The sequence below is a fragment of the Halichoerus grypus genome, chromosome 14, assembly GCF_964656455.1.
Source record: "Halichoerus grypus chromosome 14, mHalGry1.hap1.1, whole genome shotgun sequence".
NCBI lineage: Eukaryota > Metazoa > Chordata > Mammalia > Carnivora > Phocidae > Halichoerus > Halichoerus grypus.
In genome coordinates this window covers 71,903,435-71,922,113 of record NC_135725.1, presented here as the reverse complement: position 1 = coordinate 71,922,113, position 18,679 = coordinate 71,903,435, and the positions used below count along the sequence as shown (strand labels likewise).

Here is an 18,679-nt window from a genome sequence, read left to right as displayed (position 1 = left end):
AAAAGATAAAATAATTTCCCATCTTTATAGCAGCAATTTTTAAAAGTATGATAAGAATGAACACAAAACTTTGTACTCTTAGGAATATAACCATGAAAAATATTTTATTTGCCTTTTTTGACAACATTAACAAATGTAGGTTGTATGCGTATGTTTCCTTCTCTGTGGTTAAAGCAACAAACGAGAGCATTGCTTTGGTGAGCAAGATGTTTTTGAACTTACTAAGTAATTTATAATTTTGGGGAGTAGTCTACCGAATCATCAATTTAAAACTATTGATCTTTTACTTATTACAGGCTCAGCCTTTTGGTAGGCATTTCTGCAATAGGGATTACCTAATTTGACCTGTCCTTTTCACTTACTAAAAATAGAATAGACCTGATGAAAAAAAACATAAATCTTTATTTGCTTATGTCTTAACTGATTTGTTTTAACATAGGCATTTTAGTCTATTTTTTATTACTATTTAATGTATTTAGTTAATTATTTGTTATACAAATTATACTTAAGTGTTTTCTCCCTATTATACAGCATACAACTGGCAGGATCTTTGAGAGTGAAGCGAGATATCGGTGTAATCCAGGCTATAAGTCAGTTGGAAGTCCTGTATTTGTCTGTCAAGCCAATCGCCACTGGCACAGTGAATCCCCTCTGTCGTGCGTCCCTCTCAACTGTGGAAAACCTCCCCCGATCCAGAATGGCTACATGAAAGGAGAAAATTTTGAAGTAGGGTCCAAGGTTCAGTTTTTCTGTAATGAGGGTTATGAGCTTATCGGTGATAATTCTTGGACGTGCCAGAAATCTGGCAAATGGAATAAGAAGCCAAACCAGAAGTGTGTGCCTGCCAAGTGCCCAGAGCCTCCCCTCTTGGAAAACCAGCTCGTCCTGAAGGAGTTAGCTACTGAAGTAGGAGTGGTGACATTTTCTTGTAAAGAAGGACATGCCCTTCAGGGGCCCTCTGTCCTGAAATGCTTGCCATCACAGCAATGGAATGATTCTTTTCCTCTTTGTAAGATGGTTCTTTGCCTCCCACCTCCCCTCATTTCCTTTGGCGTCCCCGCTCCTTCTTCAGCTCTTCATTTTGGAAGTACTGTCAAGTATTCTTGCGTGGATGGATTTTTCCTGAGAGGGGATCCTACCACCTCCTGCCAAGCTGATGGGACATGGAGTTTTCCACTGCCAGAATGTGTCCCCGTGGAATGTCCCCACCCTGAGGAAATTCTCAATGGCATCATCGATGTACAAGGTCTTGCCTATCTCAGCACAGCTCTCTATACCTGCAAGCCTGGCTTTGAGCTGGTGGGAAATACTACCATCCTTTGTGGAGAAAATGGTCACTGGCTTGGAGGAAAACCCACCTGTAAACCCATTGAGTGCCCAATGCCCAAGGAGATTTCAAATGGCAAATTCTCTTACACGAACCTACACTATGGGCAAACCATTACATACTCCTGTGACCGAGGCTTCAGGCTGGAAGGTCCCAAAGCCTTGACTTGTTTAGAGACAGGCGATTGGGATATGGATGTTCCATCATGCAATGCCATCCACTGTAATCCCCCACAACCCATTGAAAATGGTTTTGTAGAAGGCGCAGATTACAGCTACGGGGCCATGATCATCTATAGCTGCTTACCTGGGTTCCAGGTAGCTGGTCATGCCATGCAGACCTGTGAAGAGTCAGGATGGTCAAGCTTCATACCAACATGTGTACCCATAGACTGTGGTCTCCCGCCTCATATTGATTTTGGAGAATGTACTAAGGTGAAAGATGGTCAGGGATATTTTGGAGAAGAAGAAGATATGATGGAAGTTCCGTATCTGACTCCTCGCCCTCCTCACCATCTGACAGCAGGGGCTAAAACTGGGGAAAGCACAAAAGGATCTCCTACTACACATTCAGCAAACTTTCTATATGGCACCATTGTTTCATACACCTGTAATCCAGGATATGAGCTTTTAGGGAGCCCTGTGCTGATGTGCCAGGAAGATGGCACTTGGAATGGCAGTGCCCCATCCTGCATTTCAATTGAGTGTGACTTGCCCATTGCTCCTGAAAATGGCTTTTTGCATTTTACAGAGACGACCATGGGCAATGCTGTACAGTATAGCTGCAAACTTGGACACGTTCTGCTGGGCTCCGACATAAGATTTTGTCTACAGAACAAAGAATGGAGTGGTGTTTCTCCAAGGTGTGAGGCCATTTCGTGTAAAACGCCAAATCCACTTATGAATGGCTCCATCAAAGGAAGCAACTACACATACCTGAGTGTGTTGTACTATGAGTGTAATCCTGGGTATGTGTTGAATGGCCCCGAGAGGAGAACGTGCCAACAAAATAAAAATTGGGATGAGAATGAGCCAGTTTGTGTTCCTGTGGACTGTGGGTCACCTCCAGTCTCAGCCAATGGCCAGGTGAAAGGAAATGAATATACATTCCAAAAAGAGGTTGAGTACACTTGCAATGTCGGGTTCTTACTTGAGGGAGCCAGGAGTCGCATCTGTCTTGCCGACGGAAGTTGGAATGGAACCACTCCCATCTGTGTGCCCATCAGATGTGCCACCCCACCGCAGGTGGCGAATGGAGTGATGGATGGCCTGGACTATGGCTTTGGAAAGGAAGTGGTGTTCCACTGTCAGGATGGCTACATGTTGCATGGTGCTCCAAAACTCACCTGTCAGTCCGATGGCAACTGGGATGCAGAGTTTCCTTTCTGTAAACCAGTCAACTGTGGCCCTCCTAAAGATCTTCCCCATGGCTTTTCTAATGGCTTCTCCTTTTATCACGGGGGGCATATACAATATCAGTGCTTTCCTGGCTATAAGCTCCATGGAAGTCCTTCAAGAAGGTGTCTTTCCAATGGTTCCTGGAGTGGCAGCCCACCTTCCTGCCTGCTTTGCAGGTGTGCCACGCCAGTGATTCAAAATGGAGCTGCCAATGGGACAGATTTTGTCTGCGGAAAGGCAGCCCAGATTCAGTGCTTCAAAGGCTTCAAGCTCCACGGAGTTTCTGAAATCACCTGTGAAGCCAATGGCCAATGGAGCTCTGGCTTCCCATACTGTGAACACGCTTCTTGTGGTTCCCCCCCAACGATACCAAATGCATTCATCAGTGCGAGCGGCTCTTGGGAGGAAAATGTGATAACTTACAAATGCAGATCTGGGTTTGTCCTACAAGGCAGTTCAGATATGGTTTGTACAGAGAAAGGGACATGGAGCCAGCCTTATCCAGTCTGTGAGCCCTTGTCCTGTGGACCCCCACCATCTGTTGCCAATGCAGTGGCCACTGGAGAGGCACACACTTTTGAAAGTAAAGTGAAACTCAGGTAAGACCGTGGCTCTAGCGTCTCCAAAGGGTGCAGACAGGAGGATTGTAAAATAGAAAGTGCTAGGTCAAAAATTAAGCTAAGTGGGAAAATACCATCTCTGGATTGCTCTCCAAAAACTGAAGCTTTTATTTATTTTTTTTATTTTTTTAAAGATTTTATTTATTTATTTGTCAGAGAGAGAGCGCGCAAGCAGGGGCGGTGGCAGGCAGAGGGTGAAGCAGGCTCCCCGCTGAGCAGGGAGCCTGATGCGGGGCTTGATCCCAGGACTCCATGATCAGGACCTGAACCAAAGGCAGACGCTTAACTGACTGAGCCACCCAGGCACCCCAAAACTGAAGCTTTTAACGCTTGACCTTATTCTATTCATAATTGTTTAGAAATCCATTGGCTACAAAAAATAAACTTCTACATTTTCAGATTGAAGTCCCTAATATAATTATCATGATTATCATATTCTGTTGACCTTCATGAAACCGTGAGATCCTCTAGCTGGCTTTTGCATCTCTTAAGTCACCAGGCTCTTTTTTCTTTTAAACATCATGCTGGTAAATTTCTTTATGATATCACTTTATGGTTATATTCATACAAGCAAATATTGGGGAAATAAGGCAAAAGCTGAAGAATTCAGGTCAAAAAGTACGTACCTTCATTGATCAGTATATATAGCAAGATATCTTAACTAGACTTCCAACCTACACTATTTGAACAAACTAAACTATTTGATGCACAAATGGTGACTTTTTGCTGTAAAGTTATCTATAATGCATTATTAAAAAGAAATAAGAGAATATGGAATAAATTTATAAGTTAAATTTTTATTGGAATAAATGCCCATAAGATATCTCAACCCTCTAAATCAATTTAGATTTTATTCATGTCTCTGAAGGAATTATGGATTATCCTTCACATATTGGCTTCTTAGATTTTAATAATTCAGTTACTCTTCTTAAACATGTCTATGGTGAACATCTTAGCCCTACCTTCATTTTCTCCTAATTTCAGTAAGGAGGAGACCCAAGGGAGTATCATCAGTGATAAGAAATGATAAGAAATGAAGGGTAGTTGATCATGCACTGAGAAGAAAAACAAAAATTATCCCTTGCTTTTGAAATACGTCTTCAGTTTTCTCTTCAGATGTTGATGTGTGACATATCTTGAGAAATCACAGTATCACCTGCTTCTCAAGAGCCCCCCATTTGTTATGCCGTGTCATATATTGATTATGTTTCAGATCTTTACTTGTAGTAAACAGATTACAAGTTTACAAAACCTGTGACTCCTACCTAGCCTGGTGATTTGTGAAATTGAAAAAAATATATCCACCTAATAAATGTTAATTAGCTAAATGGTTTAATTTAAAAGGCAGTGTAGTATAGTAGTGAAAGGGTGGATTCTAGAACCAGACTCCCTAGGCAGGAATCTCATCTCTATTACTTGCTGGGGAAGTTATTTAGTGTCTCTGATGTCAGTTTCATCATCTGCTAAATGGGAATAAAGATAATAATCATACCTGCTCGTAGGGTTGACATGAGAATTAAATGAATTAATATTTGTAGAACACTTAGAACAGTGACTAGAATTTAATAAGTGCTATGTAAACATTTGCTGAATAAATAAATGCAAATTTTAAAAAATCATAGAGTATTTTAGAGCCAGGCTGATTTGAGTTTGAACACCAATACTGTTGTTACATAATAGTATCTACTACTCAGGATTAAAAGAAATACCCTATATAAAGGACTTAGAACAGTGCTTGGCATAAAGTAGATTCTCAATAAATATTAATTATGTCATATTCTTACTAGTATCTGAGTCTGTTTTGTGCTTTGTCTAGAATTTTTTGAACTGTTAGCTATTTTCAGAATAAAAGTGAATTCAATATTGATATTATCCACAACAAGGGTAAATAATGTCAACAACATTTAAATCAACTTTAGGCTTGGCTAATCCTTAATGTGGACAGCTAAGGACTGATCTGCTTGTCATTTGTTATGTTGGTGTTTTTGCACGGCAATGCCATTCCCTTGACATTCAAATCAGTTTCAGTATATCACATAAAATGTCTACTGAGCTTTGTAACAGCATCTTAAATCCAAGAATAAGTCACCAACTGTATTGTACTCTCTTTAAGGCACTTATTTTGCTTTTCCATTGCAGGTGTCTGGAAGGTTATGTGATGGATACAGATATAGATACATTCACCTGCCAGAAAGATGGTCACTGGTTTCCCGAGAGAATCTTCTGCAGCCCTAAAAAATGCCCTCTTCCAGCAAATATAACACGTATACGTGTTCATGGGGCTGATTTCAGTGTGAATAAGCAAGTTTCTGTGTCATGTGCGGAAGGGTATATCTATGAGGGAGTTAACATATCAACGTGTCAGGTAAGATTCTCTGTCCTAGAACGTGTGTGTGTAACTCATTTATATATATTAAATGTGTGTGTGTGTGTCTAAAGCAGTATCTGGCTATCCTGAAAAGAAAAAAATGTCTCAAGTTTCCAATTGTGTCAAGAATTTGAGGAGTTTTTTGGTAGAAATATTGTAAAACATAGCTTTCTTTTTAATATTCCCATTTTTAAACCAAGAAAATGCCAAGAGTAGGTGAAAAGTGCCAAAGTGAGATAAAATGTTAAAATATCTATAACAAAATATTCATGAAAAATTAACCATAAGTCAGATGGTCTACACATAAATGTAGTAAAGGGTGTCCTTGTGTGGGAAATGAGCCCTGACTGATACCAAATGTTTCCAGTTTTAGTAGAAGAACCAGAGGTTGCAGAAACAGACAGTAACTTAGATCAAATCCTGTCTCTGCTACCTACTACTTGTGTGACTTTAAGAAAGTCACTTAAAATGTCTGAGCTTCAGTCTCCTTATTTGAAAAAATGTGTATAACAATATATGTCTTGTATGGTCAGAATGAGAAACTAGAGAGTAAACGGGGGAAAATGCCTAGATCAGCACCATAGAGAGCAGATATCCCTAGCACACCCTCTTCACCAGAGAAAGAAAAATAAAATGAGTTATCGATATATTCTTCTGTTGCTGGAGTTGGGGGAGGGAGGAGCTGAAAGGGGGGACAGGCTGCATGGTATAGAAATGACTTTTACCTTAAACATTCCTTTGAACTCCATCGCTAATATTGACAGGCTCTGTGACGACCTATTCCCCCCCTTTATTTGTAAATCTGTAATTGGAAGAATTAAATTATTTAATGTTTATAAAGCATCTAGTACATACCTGACATTTAGTAGGGACTCAAGAACTATTTCATAGTCCTCCCGGTTTTTCCATTTATAAATCATGCATACTCGGTGATTCATTGCTATCAAACCTAAAAACAGGAACATCGCAGGAAGCAGGTCAGATGACTGTCAGAGTTACTGCGCTCTCAAAATTGGTATCATTCCAGATGGTCCCTTCTAGATTTAGAGCTGAAGCAGTTTGAGGGACAGCTTTTTCAAGGACCCTGAGCTGTTTGAAATAAACTTACAGGAAGTTTGTCCTGTAGGGACATGCTCAGGGAATTAATTCAACGTTCCTCCAGAGCTTGTCTGGGTTGGGTGTGTGGACAACTGGGTGCTCCTCCGTGTGCCCTGTAGGACCCTGATGTATTGGTGACTACGGGTTTGGTTTATTTTTGGAGTCGATAATTTATTTTTGACAACCCTCATTGTTTTCTCCACATAAGGTATGACCCCTCACACAAACCCCACACAAATGAGTTTTGGGTTGAATTCTGTTCTAAAAGGTAGAATAGACCTTTTCTAAGTGCTTAAATGCAGGAATTGTCTAAAACTATGTTCAGTGCCTAGAAATATTTTATTTTGATACAACAAAACGATTCTGTACTTCATAGAACAAATAAATGGATGAGAAGATCAATATGAATTTTGAAGAATGAATACTGAAGGAGTTCTGGCCCTTCCTGAAATTAAGACATATTACAGAATTACAAAGGTCCTATCAGTGTGGTTTTGGTATAGATTCAGCAGACAGGAAAATGAGGGGAATGGAAGAAATAAATCAAAAGTACATCCTGATAAAGGAATCATCACAAGTCCATGGAGAAAGGAATCATTAGTAAACAAATTATTCTGATATAGTGAAGTAACCATTACAGGAAAAAACTAAAATATGCCAAAACAGTTCCAGGATATATCAAAAGAAACCAATACCACATAGTTTTTAAAAGTTAATAGTAATGCCCAGAATAATTTATGTAGAAAGATATGTTTATTGAAGCATTATTCACAGTATTGAAAAATTAGATGCAACTTATATTTCCGACATTAGGGGAATGGTTAATTATGAGGCAGACACATATATAAAATTAATTCTGCCTCAAATGTGGAATAAATGTCCTGTTTTATTTTATTTTTTTATTTTTTTTAAAGATCTTATTTATTTATTTGACAGAGAGAGAGAGTTAGCGAGAGCAGGAACACAAGCAGGGGAGTGGGAGAGGGAGAAGCAGGCTTCCCACCGAGCAGGGAGCCCTGATGCGGGGCTCGATCCCAGGACCCTGGGATCATAACCTGAGCCGAAGGTAGACACTTAACGACTGAGCCACCCAGGCACCCCGCCATAAATGTCCTGTTTTAGACTGTTATCCAGCTCATGCACCATTTCCTCAAAGAAAACAGAAAAATATTAGCAAGAGAATAACAGTCTTCAAGAGAAACATCTGGGTATGCCTCACTTCACACAAATAGATGATGAAAGATGTTAACTCTGAGTGGGGCGGGGGGCGGGGGGAGCAGTAAAGTGAAATGTAAGGACACATTAGTATCAGTCATGGAATATTTGTGTCAATCTTCCAGTCCTCCTTCATCGTAATGAAAACATACTTCTTGGTGTTCTTGATTTTTTTAATGGATTCTATTAGGAACAAAATGCTTGTTTTATGTGTGTGAAAAATGTCTAAAATTGTTCAGCGATAACTGAGAAGGCCATCTAATAATTAGTCTGTGTTTTTTTAAGGCCACAGGTAATACATATCAGAAGTAGAACCAAATTCTAGGTTCTTTTGACCATCATTTTGGGGATTATTCTTCTATGCCAATATTTGCCAATTTCTTCATTCCTATGTATTAACTCCTAAATGTAATTTCTTTTTTTTTTAAGATTTTATTTATTTATTTGAGAGACAGAGAGAGAGAGCATGAGAGGGGGGAGGGTCAGAGGGGGAAGCAGACTCCCCACCGAGCAGGGAGCCCGATGTGGGACTCGATCCCAGGACTCCAGGATCATGACCTGAGCCTAAGGCACACACTTAAGCAACTGACCCAGGCAGGCACCCCTAAATGTAATTTCTAATCTGTCATTTGTTATTTAGCTTGATGGCACCTGGGAGCCACCATTTTCTGATGAGTCCTGCAGTCCAGTTTCTTGTGGAAAACCTGAAAGTCCAGAACATGGGTTTGTGTTTGGCAGTAAATACAGTTTTGAAAGCACAGTTATTTATCAGTGTGAACCTGGCTATGAATTAGAGGTAAGTGAATAAGTTGGTTAACTAGAATTAATTTGTTTTTCCAATATACTTGGGAACATTTTTAGTATTAACACCAATTTGTTTCACTGATTTTGGCCCTAAAAGATTTTTTAAACTTTGTTACTGTAGATCCTAACACTCTCCAAGAAATATTTAAAGTGACTTATAATTTTAAAAAACAAAGTAAGTCTCAAATTCAAAAAATCAGAGCCATGAAAAAGAAGAGGAAGCTGGAATACTAGCCACAAGACTGATATTGTTACTTTAGTTGGTCATTTAAGCCTGTGTTTTGGCCTCCTGTTAATCCTGCTGTGTACCAGGGCAGTCCATCTGTCACTGTGGGGAGAAGACCATAGGGATTTAGGTATACAAACTAAGATTTCCTCAAGCAATGGCGTTAAATACCTTGGAGGGTTCTTGGTTGAGATGCCAGGTTGCCGTATGGCAAGTGTGGCCTGAAAATCCTCAGAGCAGTTCTAACCAAATACCAAGTTAGGTCTCAAGACCACTCCTGGTCTGTAGTATTAAAACCCCGTCAGCAACACCTGTGTCTCCCTATTTACTTTGGTGGGAAGGCTGCAGTTGATTTTTTTTTTAAGTTGTTTTTTTTTTTCAAATCACCCAGTGCTCATCATGATGAATGCCCTCCTTAATCCCCATCACCTATTTCACCCATCCCCCCACCGACCTCCCCTCTGATAACCATCAGTTTGTTCTCCATAGTTAAGAGTCTCTTTCTCGGTTTGTTTCTCTCTCTTTCTCTTTTCCCCTTTGTTCACTTGTTTTGTTTCTTAAATTCTGCACATGAGTAAAATCATATGGTATTTGTCTTTCTCTGACTGACTTATTTCACTTAGCATCCATGTCATTCCATCCATGTCATTGCAAATGGCAAGATTTCATTCTTTTTATGGCTGAGTAATATTCCATTGTAATATATATCACATCTTCTTTATCCATTCATCAGTTGATGGACACTTAGGCTACTTCCATATCTTGGCTACTGTAAATAATGCTGCAGTAAATGTAGGGGTGCATATACCCCCTTAAATTAGCGTTCTTGTATTCTTTGGGTAAATACCCAGTAGTGTGATAGCTGGATCATAGGGTAGTTCTACTTTCAACTTTTTGAGGAACCTCCATAATGTCTTCCACAGTGGCTGCACTAGTTTGCCTTTCCATCAACAGTGCAAGAGGGTTCCTTATTCTCCACATACTCACCAATACTTGTTGTTTCTTGTGTTTCTTATTTTAGCTATTCTGACAGGTGTGAGGTGATATCTCTTGTAGTTTTGATTTGCATTTCCCTCGTGGTGAGTGATATTGAACATCTTTTCATGTGTCTGTTAGCCATCTGTATGTCTTCTATGGAGAAATGTCTGTTCATGTCTTCTGCCCATTTTTAATTGAATTATTTGTTTTTTGGGTGTTGAGTTCTTTATATATTTTGGATACTAACCCTTTATCAGGCATGTCATTTCAAATATCTTCTCCCATTCCATAGGTTGCCTTTTAGTTTTGTTGATTGTTTCCTTCACTGTACAGAAGCTTTTTTTTAAGATTTTTATTTTTAAGTGCTCTCTACATCCAACATTTTTCATAATATCCTGATTGTTTATATTTCTGTGGTGTTGGTTGTTATTTCTCTTCTCTCATTTATGATTTTATTTATTTCAGTCCTTTCTCTTTTCTTTTTTGATAAGTCTGGTTAGGGGTTTTTTTCTGATGTAAGTATTGCTACTCTGGCTTTCTTTTGACATGCAGGTGCATGATAGATGTTTCTCCATCTCCTTACTTTCAATCTGCAGGTGCCTTTAGGTCTAAAATGAGTCTCCTGTAGGTAGTTTATAGATGGGTCTTGGTTTTTCATCCATTCTGTCACCCTCTGTCTTTTGATTGGAGCATTTAGTCCATTTACATTCAAAATAATTACTGATAGATATGTATTTATTGCCATTTTATTACTTGTTTTGTGGCTGTTTCTGAAGTTTTTCTCTGATTCTTTCTTATCTAATTCTCTCATGTTTTGCTGATTTTCTTTAGCAATACATTTGGATTTCTTTCTCTTCATTCTGTGCATATTTATTAGTGGTTTTTGATTTGTGGTTACCATTAGGTTTGTATATAACATCTTCTGCATATAGCAGTCTAAATTAAGTTGATAGATATTTAAGTTTGAACCCATTCTTTCCTCCTCATCTCCCCACATTTTAGGTATATGGTGTCATATTTTACATCCTTTTATTTTGTGAGTTCCTTGATTGATTTTTTACAAAAATATTCATTTTTATTGCTTTGTATTTCCTACCTTCATTATGTCATTTTTGGTCTATCCTTTCCACCCAAAGAGTCCCTTTAATATTTCTTGCAGGGCTGGTTTAATGGTCATGAAATCCTTTAGTTTTTGTTTGTCTGGGAAACTCTTTATCTCTCCTTCTATTCTGAGTGATAGCCTTACTGGATAGAGTATTCTCGGCTGTAGATTTTTCTCATTTAGCACTTTGAATATATCTTACAACTCCCTTCTGGCTTGGAATGTTTCTGCTAAAAAATCCACTGATAGCCATATGGGGTTTCCTTTGTATGTAACTGTCTTATTTTGTCTTACTACTTTTAATATTTTTCTTTCTCACTATATTTTGCCATTTTAGTCACAAATGGTGACTAAAATGGTTTAGTCTTGGTGTAGATCTGCTTTTGTTGATTTTGTTGGGGGTTCTCTGTGCCTCCTGGTTCTGGATATCTGTTTCTGTCCCCAGATTTAGGAAAGTTCTCAGCTATAACTTCTTCAAATAAATACTCTACCCCCTTTTCTCTCTCTTCTTCTGGGACTCCAATAATATTTGGAGTATTAATATTAGTATAATATTATGCTAATAATACCATAATATTATTATGTTTGATGTAGTCACTGAGTTCCCTAAATCTGTTCTCATTTTGCATGATTTTTTTTTCTCTCTATTGTTCAGCTTGATTACTTTCCATTATTCGGTCTTCTGTGTCATTATTTCTTTCCTCTTCTTCCAGCTTGCTGTTACTTCTGTTAAGTATGTTGCTTATTTTGTTTATTGAGCCCTTTATCTCTGCTATGTTATTCCTTATCTCTGTGTTAATGGTCTCACTGATGTCCTCCATTCTTTTGTGAAGTCTGGTGAGTATCCTTATGATCATTGCTTTAAATTCTCTATCAGGCATGTTACTTATATCTGTTTTGCCTAGATCTTTGGACGTGGCCTTGTCCCATTCTTTCATTTGGGACAAAATCCTCTGTCTTCTCATTTTATCTAACTCTCTGTGCCTGTTTCTCTGTGTTAAGAATGCTATGTCTCTTATTCTTGAGGGTAATGGCTTTATGAAGAAGAGGTCCTATAGTGCCCTGCAGTGTAGTGTCCCTTGTTCCCCAGGGCCTGGTGATTCTGAGAGTGTCTCCAATGTGTGTTGCATGTGCTCTGCTTTTGTGTCCTGGCTGCTTTATCCTTCAGGCCAGTGGTCTGCAGAGGTTCTCTTTGCCAATTGTGGACAGTGTTTGTCTCTGGCCTAAATGTGGCACATTTAACTAGGTGTGCTCTGGCCTGCTTGTGAAATGAGACCTATCACCACCACCACCAGAACTGAGGCCTTGCAAAACTCCCAGGTCAGGAGGTGCAGTGTTGGCAGGGGTTTAGGCTGGTCTTCTGGAGTAGGGAGCCCACTGCACTGGGACTGAGGCAAGTGTGACTGGGAAGGAGGGTTCTTCTGGAGTGCGGGATGGCAGCATTGGTATAAGTAAGTTAGGTGGTGAGTGTCGACACTGCGCTGGTTTCTGCAGGTAGCCCTGTGCTTCTGCTGAGGGGGGCGAGGAATGGTGCCTGCCAGTTCCTTTGTTCCCAGAGGGGTCTCTCCATTAATGCTGCCTCTCTGAGACACACTCTGAGATGAGCAACTAACCTCCCCACTGTGTGCCCCAGGCATTCTTCAGATCACTGTGTCCATGCTGTATGTCTGGGGATGTTTGCCTGCCTTCTCTCTAAAAACAACTCCAATGTCCTCCAAGCTCTTCCAGAGCCAAACACACTGATCTTTAAAACTCTAGGCTTTGAACCCACCAGAACTTATGAAATTCAGGCCCTCTTGCTTTCCAAGCCAGTTGTTATGGGGATTCATCCTCCCCATGTGCTCCCCCATGTGCTAGTCTCTCTCTCACTCTTATCTGCTACTGCAGCTCCCTCCCCACTGCAGTGGCCATAGTCTTTTTCTCTCCCAAAATGCATCTCTGCACTCCCTACCTTCTTCATTGTGGCCTCTTCTCTACCTTTAGTTATGGAGTTTGTTCTGCCAGTGTTCAAGTTGACTTGAGGGTTATTTAGTATGATTTGATAGTTATCTAGTTGTATTTGTGGGATGAGGTGAGTCTAGGGTCCTCCTACTCCACTGCCATCCTCCCCTCCTATCTGGAGTCAATTTTGCTGAAGCATTGATCATATCATCAAACTTCAAATTTAAGAGGCTTGCTTATATTTCCTAATGTCATCATCTGGTTTTTCTGGAAACTTCTTCCTGTTTTTATTGTAGTAGTGGTATTTAAATGTGGGTTTTGCAGAAGTATTCATTGCCAGTTATTTGTTAAATTTGTATAGTACATTCCATAATTTTTTGACCATGCATTCAGAGAATTGTCATAAGATAGGTCCATGAAATTTGGAACTAAACTTACGTGGATCTTTTTTCATTTCCTTAGAAGATTTTTAAAAAAGAAAAAAAGAAGTATGATAATGTAATTGCATTTGGAGAGTTTTTCTGGCTTTGAAATTAATTTTTTAATGTGAGAGTACTAATCTTGCAATTTGTTAAGAAGTAAAGTGGTATAAAATTTAAACTTATGAATTTAAATTTAATATTTAGTAACTAGATGGGTCATTAAGTTTGAGGAAGTAGATGATTTACCTTAAAAAATTGGGGGAATATCCCAGTGTTAACTACAAAATTGAGAGAAGTGCTATAGCAATAGTTCTCATTCTAAGCTACCTGTTAGAAACTTTTAAGAAATAGTAATGTCTAGTTACTTGCAGAAATAACCAATGCCAGGTGTGGGACATGAAATGTAAAAGATTAGCCTAGAAAAGCTTGTCATGTGAGATATTAGGGAACCTATTAAAGACTACATGTTAAAAAGACTTGGAGGCCAACTGGATGAGGTTCCCACAGGCCAACATGAGACCATTTGGGCTTCAATAAGGCAATAACTTTAATGGACTAAACACATCAAATCTGTTACGAGTAACAGTAGACTCATAAGGACACAGAAAATCAGTTGGTAACTATTAGAGGATGTTCATAAACAAATTCATTATTTTGAAAACAGACAGTGAAAGGGGAAGAATTGTCTTTTCCATGCTAACTGGATGACAAGAAAACCTGTAGTAGATGAATGCAAGTTTCCTTTATAGAAGTATTTCAGTCAATAATTGATAGAATTTAAATCTCAGAGTTTGCAACTCTTATGAACTAGTTGATTTAGGTCATCATCATCATGGCAACTGGTGTTAGAAAAAAAAGAGGCAACCAGATATTATGTGCCTCTGGATGGAAAAACACACCATATGAAAAAGTCTTGCCAAAAAGAAGAAAAGCTGAGTTTGAATCTTATCAAACCTGTAAATCTGACTACCAGTACCAAAGACAGAAGTACTTGGTAAGAGATACCATAATGCAGCCATCAGCAAAATTCTGTCTGTAGAAGTAGCTACAGAACAACTGACCCAGTTTTCCAGTTTCTGAAACAAATAAATTGACAGGGTAAGAGGGGAAGAAATAGAAGGAACCTATATTTTAAAGAGGTACATAAACCATGTAGACCTTATTTTAGTCCGGATTCAAGTGAACCATAAAGCAATAAGTTATAAAGTTTATGCAACAATTGGAAATTTGACCACTAACAGGATTGTTATTAATATTAAGGAATTGTTACTTTTTAAGCTGTGATAGTATTATTGGTTATTGTGGTTATAGTTTTAAGAGCCCGCATCTTTTAGAGATTCGTACTGAAATAATTACTGGTAAATGATTTGATGTGTGGGATTTGCTTCAAAATAAGGTGCATTCTTAGGAAGGAGGTAGGGCCTAGATGAAACAAGGTTGGCCTTGAATTAATCGTATAAGGTGGGTGATGGCTATATCAGAGTTTGTTACTTTTCTTTCTACTGTTATATTTTGCATGTGTTTGAGTTCTTCTCCAAGCTTTAAATTCCTTATCTGCTATGAAGTAATAAATAAAATAAAATTTTATACTATATGTTTAAAAAGATTAGGTTCTAAGTAATGTATTAAGGGGCTTGATTCTAAGTCAACATATGCACACAGATTTTGTTACCTGTTTCATTGCTCAGAGCCCTTTGGATATCAAATTAATCTTGAAGCTGTATTCTGCCTTAGCAAGATGTCTGACAAAGAGCTATTGCCTCTCTTTTGGTTTTACCTAATGTCTTTCATCATTCTTCTTCTTCTTTTTTTTTAATTTTTTTTTTTTTAGATTTTATTTATTTGAGAGAGAGAGACAGAGATAGTGAGATAGAGAGCACAAGTGAGGAGGAGAGGGAGAAGCAGGCTCCCCACAGAGCAGGGAGCCCGATGCGGGACTCAATCCCAGGACCCCGGGATCATGACCTGAGCCGAAGGCAGATGCTTAACCGACTGAGCCACCCAGCGCCCACATCATTATTCTTCTATTCAAAGATATTTTCTTTGAGCTATCAGTCTACTGATAAATCTTTACCTGTAAAGTTCCATTGACTTTATCTTATTTTATTTTTTATTTTTAAAGATTCTGTTGATTTTATTTATTTATTTATTTTTTTTTTTTAAAGATTTTGTTTATTTATTTGACAGAGAGAGACACAGTGAGAGAGGGAACACAAGTGGGGGGAGTGGGAGAGGGAGAAGCAGGCTTCCCGTGGATCAGGGAGCCCGATGCGGGGCTCGATCCCAGGACCCTGGGATCATGACCTGAGCTGAAGGCAGACGCTTAACGACTGAGCCACCCAGGCGCCACCAAAGATTCTGTTGATTTTAATAGAGGGTTATTATCCTGACTTCCTAAGAAAAAGTTGAATCAATTAAGTAAACAGGTCTTTTAATATAAAGTCATTATTTTTTTCTTATTGAAAAAAGCAATATGTGTTGATTATAGAAAGGTTGGAAAATGCAAAAGAAAAGTCGTTTTTCAGGATTCTTCATCCAGAGATAAACACTGTTAACATTTGCTATACTTTTACCATGTTTATATACTTATGTATGCACAGGAAAATGTACTATTTTAGTTTGTGAATTATTTTTTATTAATTTTGAGGAAGTATATGACAAGCCATTAAAGCCAGCTCCCTGACTAGGAACACTGATGATTGTAGTAAAAGATAAACAACAAAGAAGGAAGAAACAAAGACTCATAAAAATTATATCCAGAAGTCAAAGAATAGTAATCTTAGCTCATATATACCTATAATAACTATAGGGGTCCAACAGCCTATATAGCCATCAAGGGTTATGGGCTATTGAAGAATGTACAAAAATATATTCAGAATAATAATTATAAATAATTTTTCAAGTAAATTCTATTCATTTTGCTTTATTTCAGAAGGTAGGGAAGTAAAGTTTAGAAAGATTTTTACTGCAAATATTTAAAATTTTAAATGCTTGGGCCCTTAATAGGGTAAGTTTATCTTTAATGGATAGGTTACATTGTCAAAAAGTTCAATTCTCATACCAATAAGATATTTTTATTTGTTTCATGTTCGAAGGTGTAAAAAAACCAATTCCCATTCTTTGCTGTACCTCTCAGGAATTGAAAAGTAAATTAAATTCAAAATATTTTTAAAATTTACTTAGCAAATATACTTCCTTGACATTTCACACGCATTCCTTATCAACCTTTGCTATTGATTATAATCAGTTGTCACTTAAATAGAAAGTGAAACAAAGTCTGTCCTTTAATTACACTGGTCAGCCCGGGTATGAATTTTGAAGTAAATTGGTGAAAGCATTTTTGAAAGTGTAAGCCTCATCCTTAAACCATATTTATTTAATGAATTCATTTAGCATTCCAGTGCTGGGAGATTCAGGTTCATAGCTAAGATTACTTTGCATTCCCTTATTATCTTTTCATCATTGAGGTATAATCCTGGCAATAACCTTTTTTTTTTTTCATTGATTCACAGGGGAACAAGGAACGTGTTTGTGAGAAGAACAGAATGTGGAGTGGAGAGGTAGCGAGGTGCAAAAGTAAGTCACATGACATTCAGCGGTCCCAAAGACAATACTGATGATGCATAATAACAGTGTGGCCACATTTCCTTTGCAAATCAGTGTTTCAATTAAAAAATATTTTTTTAATCATCTCCACAAACTGTGTGAGACTCTTTGATGGGCTTTCACTCAAGGGCACCAAATCAACAAAAGGGTCAAAAATTGTAGTAGAGATTAATGATTAAAGTGGCATAGAGCACAAGATTACCAACTCCGGAATGGCAAACATTTTGTTAGAAATTATTTAACTATTGAATTTATTTGTCTCGTTTTGTGGATTTTCCCCTCCAAATAATTATAAATTAGAAGGTTTAGCATTGTCCCTTTTTGGTGATGGTACTAGCCAATACTGACATTTTTTTAAAGTGATGTCACATCTGTCAAGTAAATGAATAGTTGTGGAATTTTGCATTAACTCATTTTATGAGAACATCCAAGTTTATTTAGCAAAAGATGAGTTAATTCACATGAGTTTATTCCCAACACATGGCCCATATGATTCCTCTGCCAGAGACAATATATAGTCGACCCCATAAACAACTCAGGTTTGAACTGGGCATATCTACTTACATGTGGGGGTTTTTTCAATAAATACAAGTACAGTACTAGAAACTTATTTTCTCTTCCTTATGATTTTCTTAATAACGTTTTCTTTTCTCTGGCTTACTTTATTGTGAGAATACAGTATATAATACATATAACATTCAAAATATGTGTTAATCAACTGTTTATGTCAGCAGGCTCTTCATTAGTTAAGTTTTGGGGGTGTCAAAAATTATATGTGGATTTTTGACAGCATGGGATGTTGGCACTCCCCACCTCCACATTGTCCAAGGGTCAACTACAGTTAGATAAAATAGTACAAGCCTATCAAAGTGGCAGGCTTTAAACCTTTTTCTCTTGATAATCCTGGGGGAGTCATCAAATTTTCAAACTGGTATTGGCCTCTTAGATTATCTAGTTAAGCAGTCTCTTAGATGAGTCAGCTGGTCTAGACTGAACTAAGTCAAGATCAGCTAGATTTATTTATCTTCCTAAATAAGTAAATGGGGGACGAGGAGAAGTGAAATGACCTGCCCAATATCATAAATTAAGTTAATGGCAAAGCTGACAGTAGGACTCAAGGTATGCAAATCTTTGTTCACTGTGATTTTAACCATATCTTCTGGGGTAGATTAATGATTTGATTTTACATATACAGGAATCTTAAATTCTTAAAGGAATATTATGTGGCTGAAACTCAGTGGAGAATATATGACTGTTTTTAGTTCTCAAAAACTTGTATAAATATTATACAGAAAAATATTTTTTAAAAGCATTGAGTAACATCTCAAGTCACAGAAAAGCATCATTGGGTATTTCTGATAGTAGCATATTTTTTTTATCTCAGATGTTCATGATCAAAAAATGTATGAACGTATCTGGGAAGGAGAGAGGGAAATGAAAAGGATACATGTATGTCTGGCATAGGAACCCACCATGGTGTTGGTGAGGGGACTGTTTCTGTGGCAGGTTTCATTCAAACTGCAATGATGATGGTTTGTATAGTTGGTCTCTCCAAAATGCAGGATAGTAATAAAA

General features: G+C 38.0%; 1 protein-coding gene across 1 annotated transcript in view; it reads left to right on the top strand.

The window, feature by feature from the left end:
• Positions 1 to 18,679, top strand: part of SVEP1 (sushi, von Willebrand factor type A, EGF and pentraxin domain containing 1) — a 193,061-nt gene that overhangs the window by 154,445 nt on the left and 19,937 nt on the right. The window contains exons 38-41 of the mRNA XM_036090877.2: positions 532 to 3,323; positions 5,484 to 5,709; positions 8,666 to 8,821; positions 17,011 to 17,074. Coding sequence (XP_035946770.2) covers positions 532 to 3,323; positions 5,484 to 5,709; positions 8,666 to 8,821; positions 17,011 to 17,074 — 3,238 coding nt within the window. The remainder of the gene's footprint in view (positions 1 to 531; positions 3,324 to 5,483; positions 5,710 to 8,665; positions 8,822 to 17,010; positions 17,075 to 18,679) is intronic.